The sequence below is a fragment of the Vigna radiata genome, chromosome 4, assembly GCF_000741045.1.
Source record: "Vigna radiata var. radiata cultivar VC1973A chromosome 4, Vradiata_ver6, whole genome shotgun sequence".
Taxonomy (NCBI): domain Eukaryota; kingdom Viridiplantae; phylum Streptophyta; class Magnoliopsida; order Fabales; family Fabaceae; genus Vigna; species Vigna radiata.
Genome location: NC_028354.1, coordinates 1,860,684 through 1,871,039, shown reverse-complemented (window position 1 = coordinate 1,871,039; position 10,356 = coordinate 1,860,684). Strand labels below are relative to the sequence as shown.

At 32.7% G+C, this 10,356-nt stretch overlaps 2 protein-coding genes across 4 annotated transcripts; one reads left to right on the top strand and one right to left on the bottom strand.

Annotated features, from left to right (window-relative positions):
- The first annotated feature begins 3,106 nt into the window (after positions 1–3,106).
- LOC106759447 (uncharacterized protein At3g17950-like) lies at positions 3,107–5,999 on the top strand. 3 transcript variants are annotated; one of them, XM_022779568.1, is made up of 4 exons: positions 3,107–3,266; positions 3,527–3,666; positions 3,789–4,018; positions 5,409–5,999. In XM_022779568.1, the coding sequence occupies exons 3-4, from the start codon at positions 3,863–3,865 to the stop codon at positions 5,793–5,795; spliced, it is 543 nt and encodes a 180-aa protein (XP_022635289.1). In that variant the 5' UTR covers positions 3,107–3,266; positions 3,527–3,666; positions 3,789–3,862; the 3' UTR covers positions 5,796–5,999. The 3 variants fall into 3 exon arrangements, with proteins under 3 accessions (XP_022635289.1, XP_014498110.1, XP_014498109.1); XM_014642624.2 differs by having other exon boundaries at positions 3,108–3,266; positions 3,875–4,018; XM_014642623.2 differs by lacking the exon at positions 3,107–3,266 and having other exon boundaries at positions 3,294–3,666; positions 3,875–4,018.
- Positions 6,000–6,437: 438 nt separating this feature from the next.
- Positions 6,438–10,005, bottom strand: LOC106759446 (E3 ubiquitin-protein ligase XB3). The gene is made up of 8 exons (XM_014642622.2): positions 9,651–10,005; positions 9,496–9,555; positions 9,067–9,138; positions 8,814–8,935; positions 8,568–8,708; positions 8,374–8,481; positions 7,396–7,651; positions 6,438–7,087 (listed from the first exon to the last, which is right to left on the bottom strand). The coding sequence occupies exons 1-8, from the start codon at positions 9,831–9,833 to the stop codon at positions 6,713–6,715; spliced, it is 1,317 nt and encodes a 438-aa protein (XP_014498108.1). The 5' UTR covers positions 9,834–10,005; the 3' UTR covers positions 6,438–6,712.
- Between the last annotated feature and the right edge of the window lie 351 nt (positions 10,006–10,356).

Sequence of the window (10,356 nt, the reverse complement as noted above, 5' to 3'; positions counted from 1 at the left end):
GGTGTGTTTATTCAATAAAATTATGTTTAATTAATCACAGTATCGTAGATGATTATTTAATATACCCTTTTTATTATGTAGATTATACTAGTTTAAATGTTTATTTGGATTGAATGATACTTTTCATTTTTGTGTTCAAATATAATTTTTGAAATAAAATTTGCTTATCTCAAATGAAGTTAAATTGCTTTTAACTCACTTTCAAAATCGAATTGAATAATAATCTTTTTAAATACAATTTTTGATTCAAAAATTTCAGGGTGTAGTAAGTTTAAAATGCCTAAACTACATATTATTGTCTCGTTTATCTTAGTATATATAAATAAATATATATATATATATATATATATATATATATATATTAATATATAATTAATATATATATATATATATATATATATATATATATATTTATATGTATATATTTATATGTATATACATATATATTTATATAAATAAAGATACAAAATTGTATAATGTAACATATCGTAAAATACAATAAAAGGATTAGGAAAGTATTCGTGAATTTATTTATAATTATCAACAGAAACCCTTTTGATACAAAATATTAATATTTTAATTAGATTTTTTAATTTCAAATACTAATACATACTATTATATTATTAGAATCGAGGGAGTGTCAAACCAATACTTTTTCTTATTTCAGGTATAGGATCCAGTATTTCTATAGAACACACATTCATACTTTACTCCTCTTCTGTTAAGGTAAATTTATATGCCTTTTAATCAAAATTGTTCCTTGCCAACGATCTAAACTGTTTGAGATATCTGTCAAAAATTCTTCAATGCTTAAGTCAGTTTTTAATCCAAACGACTATCAGAATAAAGTATTAAATTTACAATAAATGTAATTACCTACTTTTTGATCTTTATTTATAGTTTTTGATGAGTCTATGATTATTAAAATCCTAATTATGGCCCAATCTTGACTTATAATCTACTAATTAACACTTACCCTTAATCTTGATTTGTAATAGTTCTTTATAGATGTTCACTTTTAAGGGATTTGTTCGGTTTCTACTTAGGTTTGGATGCTTGACTCTTATCTTGTTTGTCTAAATTTCATAGATTTAGACATATATGACCGTGTCAGTTTTTAATGACTCTTTTCATCCAGTCTTAATTATACGATTGTGTGTCCTTACGGTATATCTTTAATTAATTAAACATATAAGAAATAACGTGTATTTATATACTTATAAAAAAACAACCAAAGATTATAAGAACTGTATTAAGTTATGACTTTAAAGCATGACACATTTTCATAAATATGTGATTAGTTTAAAAGTATATAGTCTTTTATCCATTTTAATAATCTTATGTACAAAATAATATATGAAATTGGATAAAAAAAATTAATGTATATTTAATGTTACATAGTGAACATTTAATGTGTTTGTAAAAAAGCATTTAATATTTTTATGTGTTTGAATGTAGTCGAGACTCAAATAGATTTCTAACAATTATTTTATTAATAAAAGATCTAATAAAGAAGAAAGGTTGACAAAAATTTTACAACAAGAATAAGAACAAACTCTAATAATTTTAAACAATCCTTAACTTTTGTTTTTTCAGGAAGAATGTTGTTTGTGTTCATAGAAAATTAGAAGAGTATAGTTTAGGATTTTATTATTTTTCAATAACTGAAACCCATTATTCTAAATATTAGTCTACATTAGTAGAATTTCAATGGTATTGATGATGAACTAGATGTAGTTTGAGTTCGTTAACAAATTAGTATAATAATAAATTACATAATAGCATTATTTTATTTTCTATAATTTTCATAGTATAAAATAGGGAGTGGCTATAAATAGTTACATAAAACACTCTTGACCAAAATTTTAACTCTAAAAATAAAAAATTTATAATTTTATAATTTTTATTTGTTAAAAAACAAATCTTCGAAAAACAATCTAAATTAGTATGTTTGAATCAAAATTAACAAGACTATTGATTAAATAATAACTCTTTAACAAAGTATAGTCTCGTCAATAATAAACATATAAGTCATTATTAATCAACAAGAGTTTAAAGTCTAACAAAAAATGTCAAAATCAAAAAATGCTATCAGAGTAAATTGTGAATCACATTTCAATTTTATTTCTTTACTTCAAATATCTTAAAATCCACTTCATTATACGTTAGGACTCCTTCTCAAGATTTCTTACATATCTATTTGACAAACTAGTTTATCGAACAAGTTTTGATTTAATGCACATTATCGAATTCCCCACTACACTAATTTATGTAACAGGAGACATATATTTCTTCTCATTATTAATTTGAGTAGAAAAATGCAAGGAATAACCATGTTGTAAATTTAACCCATACATTGTAATTGATTTTTCTTTCTTAGAACTTGAAAATGTCCATTAGATTGTAATTTGGACTTCCTTTAAGATAAAATTTTCTTTTATGAAGTGAAGTCAAAGCAACTTTCTTCTCAATTTGTAATTTAACTTTAATGTACGGTTCTTTTACGAATTTAGATTCCTCAAAACCATTAATACACATAATAGAATCAAAGCATAGAAAAAAGATATAAGGTGAAGATACTATATTTTTCATTAAAGTTATTGTAGAATTTTGGCTTTACTTCATAGTAAGAAATTTAACCAATTTTATACTCTAATTAGTTTTTTAATTTATTAACAATTTTAGTTTTTTTTTTAAATCCTTTTAACTAGTTGAATCGCTTATAATATATAAATTTGATGGAACAAATCTCAACATCACTAATTGATATAAATTAATGGGAGATTCAAAACACAATTTATATAAAAATACACGGGTTACTTCCTTAGATTCTTACATTAATCATTACATTAAAAATATCACTGTCAAGTCATTTATTAACATTGTTACATGACAGTTAAAAAATAATTCTAATAATTGATATTTTTTTTCAGAAAAATATTAAACTCCTAACTTTTTTATGACAAATATTAATATTAGAACATATATTAAGAAATTAAAAGATGTACCTTTTATTAGGAAGTGGAAAACGCATTCTTTATTATTTCTAACCCATTTCCATAAAATTCAAAACACATTTTAATAAGAACCTCTGGGTAGCAAAAATTGTTGTTTTATTTTGAATAATATATTTTTCTTTTTGTCAATCTCTATTGAAGTTGCCATCTTTTGGTCTTCTCAACACTGTAACTGATACCAAACTATTCTGCTGCCTCCATCCCTCACAGTCTATGCAGAGCTTCCCAAATTCCAACCAAGTGTGAGAGGTAAGATGTCACTCTCACCTCACACCCTTTCTCTCTCCGATGTGTGACTTTCAGAGCCAACATTAATGTGCTTTATTAACCATTCAAACGGCTTCAGTTTGGATCAAAGAACCTCTTTGTTACGTATTCGTCTTTTCTCCTTCGGTTGAATGTCAACTTTATACCACTTCTGTTGAATGTCGGTGCCACTGGTTTGTTGTTTGTGCACTTTGTTACTAAATTTTGACTTTGGTTTATTTGTTTTATGTTGTTTTGGTCAGAGGGTAGACAATCTGGAGGTGATACTTCTTTGTCTGAAGTGACACTTGTTTGGATAGTTTCCCAGTATATTGTTTCAGTGTGTTGTTATTCACTTCTACTCCTCCATTTCATTCTGCAAAACACTGTAATGGCTCAACAGGTACCCTTTTCCCTTCTCTCACACACAAGTCACACACGCAATACACTCATAAGTTGCATACTCATATTGATGTTATTAAGTGGGGTGCTTTGAAATGATTTCGAGGGTTTTTTTTGAGGCAGCTTGTATACCAGATTCAGTTTTTGGTTTTCAATTTCAAATTTGGAGGGTGATAGGGTTGTTGTTGTTGCTGCTGATGATGATGCAGGAAGAAGGGTGGCCTTTGGGGTTGAGATTCTTGAATTCTAGACTTGGGCTGGTGAGAAATGGTTCTGGGTCAGCCTCTTTCAGCACTGTGCTCACTGCTTCTCATACCCCTTCAACTGATTCTTCCTCAGATCTTGACACAGAGGTTCGAAATCTTATTTGAACTAAAATTCAAGAACATAAATTGTTGTTAGGGTACAATGTGCTTTGGATCCTCAATTTCCAGTCAAAGTTTATCTTAGTGCGGTTGTTTTTGTCTTTGAATTTCTGGTAATGGATACATTTTGTTTTTCTTCGTGGAACGTGGAATAGTAGGAGGCACAAAATTGAAGGGTAAAACGTTTTTTGTCATTATTATTGATTATTGATTATTGATGTTATCAATTATTAATGCAAGATAGTGTTGTGACGACCCTTTTGTTCCATTGATACCATTGCTACTTACTGCTACCTGTTCCTTTGTCCTAAGCTGCTGTGACCTTCCTAGCATGTTGTCATGTCTTTGTTTTTTTGTTTTTGTGGTTTCATTTTGTATTTTTACTACTATGATGGCAGCATTTTAATTCTTTTGGGTATTATTTATAAAAGTGTCCTTAGTCACAGACAGAGACATCTCAAATATTTTGTATGTATATGTATATTTCTTGATATAACTTTTTTGGTACGAAATAATGACTGTTTCACATCCTGCAATGGTTAATCAAGTTTGATTGTGACTCTTGCTCTTCTCAGCTTCACACAGCAACGTTCCCTTTTCGGATCTTGAACCATTGCCCATTCAGCTCGTTTTAACATTGACACCCTTTACTCTTTCATGCTTGTTAGAACATTGGCTTTTGACTATGTACTTTGTGCATATTTCACTGACGAAGATGAAGCTTTTTAATTTTTGAACTAGTCCAAGCCACAAAAATGAATAGGAAAAAGAAACTCCACGTAATGAGCATGCCCATAAAGCTTCGGATTTCTTCCCCTGTCGGTCTCTTTTGGATCCTTCGCTTCTTTTGTGTGTAAATAATTGCTTGACGCTAATGGGGTCCATGCCATGGCCTAGCACATAATTGTTTGACAGAGAGTGACGTTGATTTCACTTTAATTGCCATTTTGTTGGTATACTGTTTGTCATTTTGAGATCAATCGGAAGCACGCTTTGTTGAAATTTGAGTCTTTTATTAGGGAGATTGGAGAAAAAAAAAGTTAAAATACATAACATCACCCTTGAACAGTGTCAGAAAGGGACAATCATAATGTAAAGCAGATCAAACACAGAAGACTGTATGAGTAACATTTTTCATAGATGCTTCTTTAGTAATGATTGAGAGAGCCTTTGGCATAATGATATCGGGTTAAGGATTCAAATCTCGGAAATAGTCTCTTAGGGAATAAAACTGTGCACATTTAGCCTCCCATTCATTACTCTTTTTTTTTTTGTTTTTTTCTATCATATGAATGAATGTGGATTGAAATTTACTTGTTTATAGAAGTATTCATGATCAAGCCATTTTACCTGACTCATTTGACATGGCTTGCTATAGTCCACTGGATCATTCTTCCGTGACAACAGCATTACACTTGGCAGCCTCATTGGTATTTCTAGCTTCTTAGAACTCTCAGGCAGATCAACAAGAGGAAGAATGGTGGAACCCTCGAAGGACAGCAAAAGAATTCACAAGCTGAAGCCTTGGTTGTTTTCACTTTGTTCAAGGCTAAGTACTGATGCAGTGAGTGGGAATGATGCCCCCTCTCTTGGTCACTACCTTGAAGCTGAGAGAAGAGCAGCGAGTACATACAGAAGGAACCAGTGTCCTACGACTTATGGACCCAATGTTTTCTCCCCTATTCAAGATTCAACCTCACTATTAGTGGTTAGCCAAACTGATCATTGGCCGTCTGCTTCATTGGGTAATGATGGTGGACATTAGCATGATCATAACAGTGAACTAGAAGAGTGATGGATAAGGAACACCAATAGTTTTCTCTTGTTTGTGTGGATATTTCAACATGTGATGATCCCTTGTTATTGATTTATATTTCATTTAGAGGTGACGGAGTTCTTTATCTGCTTCAGGAGATTCTCCTGTTTGGTAATTAAATTTCAAGACATTAAGATGTTCTGTTCGTACTCCATTCTCCCCCATATAGTCTCCAGTTCTTTATGATAGTAATACAACAATAAATACATGCTGCAGACCATAAATTTGAACTATTAAAGCCTCTTTAAGTTACTGAAGTTGAATACCATTCTGGTGTGGAAGAAGTTATTACATAGTGGTTTGAGTGTTTGTTTCTATATCGGTGGGGATCACCACTTATTTTTAGCATGTCAAGTCCTTTTTCTTTTATTGCAATGGGAAATCACATCTCAGGTCATGCGAAAGTACTTCACATGAAAAATAAAGTAAAATGAAGTTTGGTGATTAAGACTTCCTGGTTGAGTCTCCGTCCAGACTAAAATAAAAATGTTTGAGATTAATCAAAACAAGTTTTCACTTTTCCATCAGATGTTCACTATTCAAATGATGTGAAACCAATTACTATGTTTACCATTGTTAAAGCCGTAAAGATACTTACCTTTAACTCTTGAATACTATATATTTCATATTTGGGGGAACAATACACAACCGTTCTGTCCTCCATCTCCAAGAATCAGATTTCAGAAATCAAAACTCAAACCGATTACAAACTATTGTCTCTCAAGATCTTAATGATCTTTGGACAATTGAAACAAAATGAATACAAGTACCCAATATAGGCAGCCATTCCAAGTAATTAAAATCATCATTCATATCACATTTCCTGTCGGCTTGCAATCAAAATAACGACTGACAATTATCAAGCCTCAAGAAACCTCCCACAGTTTTTCATCTGCAATTTTCCCAGAATTGCGGCCGGCAATCCTTCCAAATGAGGCCGACAAGCTCTTGAAGCTGCTGCTTCCTTCACTGAAATTTGATTTTCGGGATCTCCTTGGCTTCATAGGACTAGATTCCACTTCGGTATCACAGCTCTTGTTAATCTTAGCAACTAGTAATTGAATAATGGCACCACGGCAAAATGGACAAGCTGGTCCAGAAAGGGAAGCAGTAGCAGGATCAGGCTTCTTGTGACAGCATAGTGCTAGGGTGCAATGAGCACACATTTGATGGCCACAGGGTCTGACCTCAATTGTGCACACTTGGTCAAAGCATATGCAACATAACTCCATATCGTCGGCCTATATGAAAAGAAATAACAAAGAAATATATAATTTATCATTTTTTAAAGACAAAATGTCCATTCCATTTTTCCAGAGAAACAATTGATCACACTCATGCATTGGCATGAGATACTAATGAGACTATTGCATTACTAGGGAAAAAAATAATGAGATGAAATAGTAGTGTGTAATGTTATTGTGTCCTAAAGAACATTCTTGGCATCTCTGCCAAAGCATAATCTTTAACCATACTAAAACTGCAAAATGCATTTAAGTAAAACCACTAATCTAAACCCTACAGCCGTCAAGAAAGGAAGATGTTGTACCTCAGAGGCCATATTACTGTCTCCACTCTCAGAATGCAGTGGGGATGGGGGCATGTCAACCTCCTTAAGTATGGCCTTTTCCCTCTCCCTGTTAGCTTCAAGCAAGGCTTTCTCCAGTAAGGCCTTTGCTTCTTGACTGAGCTCACTGATGAACTTTAACGGGGATGGCCAAACAAGTGGTGCAGCTGATGAAGGATCCAGCAGGGCAGCACATGCCTTATGCTTGTGCTTCAGGGCCACTGAAAATGGTATTTTTCTGAAAAAGAATATTTAAGGCAGGTCTTAACAGATTTGCTTGCAATGAATAAAACATCCAGAAACTCTTTTTGGAATTATAGAATGGACACAAAAGAGGCTGAAGAAAATTCTTAGTTGACATTAACTGAGGAAAAACAAAAAATTTATTTCTCTTAAAGTATCTAGGCGCACAACATAGATTTCAAGCACAAAAATTATAGTAAAAACTAGTCTCGAAATAAGGTAATATTTTTTAATTTTCATAAATGAATTTGTGAAGTTCAGTTTTTATGCGTACAAATCCCGTTCAGAGACTTAAAAATCATTTCTTAATCAACAAAACAAACTTCAAAGTTTCATTCAGTTAACAAATTTACTTTTTAGTACATGTAATCATCCCAGTAAGATATTTGTAAGTATGTGAACATTTAACATAATCAAAATTAACATGTCAATATTGTTATTTCAAAAGGAAAAAAATAACTGTCACGACCAAATTATAAAATTTATTAGATGTTCAATTTGAAAAGCACTGCAAAACTTTTGGAAGTACCAATTTCAACAAGGGTTGGAGGTACCAAAAAATTAGTTAGAATCTAAAAATTAGATGTGCATATGAAGAAACTTCGCACTATATACTGGTAATTCATGAGTGATCCTTCAAGTCTTTTCCATATTTTCAATGGGGATCTATACTGACAGCTATTACAGACCTTTAAACTGTAAATAGCATTTACTTACCCAGAAGAATCTAATTGAAGTCTATCTGCTCCATAAGCAAGCAACATCCGAACACAGTCCAAAGAACCACCACGGGCAGCCATATGCAGCGGTGTGCTTCCAGGGTAACTGCACATGTTACTTTCATCAATCTGAATGAAAAGCCATCAAAACTCATACAAGAATGACTAATGCATAACTTCTAAGACAATTACCCATATCCACCGGTTGAAGCACAAACAAGAGCACCATTGTCAAGAAGGGCATGAAGACATTCAGACCGTCTGTGGCGAGCTGCAAGATGCAGAGGGGTAGCACCATTTCCGTCTCTTATGTTGACGAATCTTGCAAATCCCCTGACAATTCCATCCAAGAATTAGCATCAACATTCATGCTTGTATGTTCTTTATGGCTAGTGTGTGTGTAAACAGAGGAAGAGAAAAGAAAATTGTATGTCTAACCAAGAATCTGCAACAGGTGTGGAATGAGCAGCAGAAAGAATAGCCTTAAGGCAATCTATATGACCATAATAAGCAGCATAATGCAAGCAAGTTCTCCGACGTACAGAATCAAACATCAATATCTGAAATATTAAAAGCACAAACCATTTTCATTAGCCTAACTAGGAGAGAATCATAATCCACTCTTCTCAAAATTACAGCAATTCCAAACATTCTATTAGAAAATCTAGACAAAATAAAAAGTATAACATACATTTGCTCCGGCATGGATAAGCTTCTCAACACAGCCAGTCTTTCCATGCATCACAGCCAACATCAACGGGGTCTACACACAAAGAAAAAAACAAATCAGAAATACAATTTTAGTATCTAATAAAACTAAACAAGGGTACAACCTTTAGTTTGAAACTCACAAAAGTAGAGACTAGTACTCTCTGTAACCAAACTTCCCTATAGACACTTACAAAAGATAAACATATAAGAAAGAAAATAACTGAGTCTATCTGATAAACTAAAATAACCTTTAAAGAATTTGAATGAGAAAACTTTGTATCGATTAATTTTGAAATTAAAAAACTCAAGTTATTTTAAATTCTTATTTTCTTCTCTTACAAAAATGTCCATAATGTTATCTTAAAGCTTAAGAGTTGCAGTTACAGATAAACACAGACAAGAGAAGCACCTGCTTCAAACGATTCAATATGTCAACATTGGAAGACCTGTCCAACAACATGGAAAGAACCTGCTCAAAAACCAAAAACAGCACCATGATCAAAACACATAAAAAGGCATAGCAACAGAAGCAGAGATACCAGCATTCAAATCCAAGAGAACAACCTCGATCCGACCATTGGCAGCAGCTACATGCAGCGGCGAGAGCCTATCATGGCCAGTGGTGAGTTCCAGCACAGTCGGGTCTTCCTCCACCATGGTCTCAACAACCTCCAACTCTCCGCTAGCAAGGGCAGGGAACACACCATGGTCCTCATGCTGCTGCACGCAACTCAGCCTCTGACCCATTTCCTCGATCACCACTTCGCGCTGAGAGAGGTGGCCGGAAACCGCCCCACGCGCCGCCTCCCACGGTGGTGACGTGGAAGTGTGTCTGGTTCAACTCTGAGGGTGATAGATAATAATCTCAGCGTTGGAGTCTTCTTGGAGTTTGGACTGCCCGTTCAGATTTCGGGCAGCTTGACCATACGCGTATAAAAGTTTCGGGCAGTCACCGGATATTTAGGCAGAATTAATATTAAAAGTTTGGTTCATTGTTTCTTCTACAAACACTCTTTGGAAAGCGTGCAAATTCTGTATCAATATTTTACTACTAAACTGAAAAATATCTTCTATGTTAATAAATTATATTCCCAAATTGGATTAAGTTTTGCATGTTATATGCTACGTTACGACAGTAAGATTTGAATTTTATAAGATATGTATATTAAATATAACATAAAATTTAAGATTTTTTAACTTATAAAAAATTAAAGCATCAATAAAATTATATTCATTTGTCAATATATAAATGTAGTGCATATTTTGTGTG

Bases quoted from the DNA above. Each gene is read 5' to 3' on its own strand.
- LOC106759447 (XM_014642623.2), top strand. From the start codon at position 3,511: ATGTTGTTTTGGTCAGAGGGTAGACAATCTGGAGGTGATACTTCTTTG. The intron at 3,667-3,874 runs GTACCCTTTTCC...ATGATGATGCAG, and splicing joins ACACTGTAATGGCTCAACAG to GAAGAAGGGTGGCCTTTGGG. The intron at 4,019-5,408 runs GTTCGAAATCTT...GGCTTGCTATAG, and splicing joins CCTCAGATCTTGACACAGAG to TCCACTGGATCATTCTTCCG.
- LOC106759446 (XM_014642622.2), bottom strand. From the start codon at position 9,833: ATGGGTCAGAGGCTGAGTTGCGTGCAGCAGCATGAGGACCATGGTGTG. The intron at 8,482-8,567 runs GTAATTGTCTTA...TAACATGTGCAG, and splicing joins GCTTCAACCGGTGGATATGG to TTACCCTGGAAGCACACCGC. The intron at 7,088-7,395 runs GTACAACATCTT...CTTTTCATATAG, and splicing joins ACAGTAATATGGCCTCTGAG to GCCGACGATATGGAGTTATG.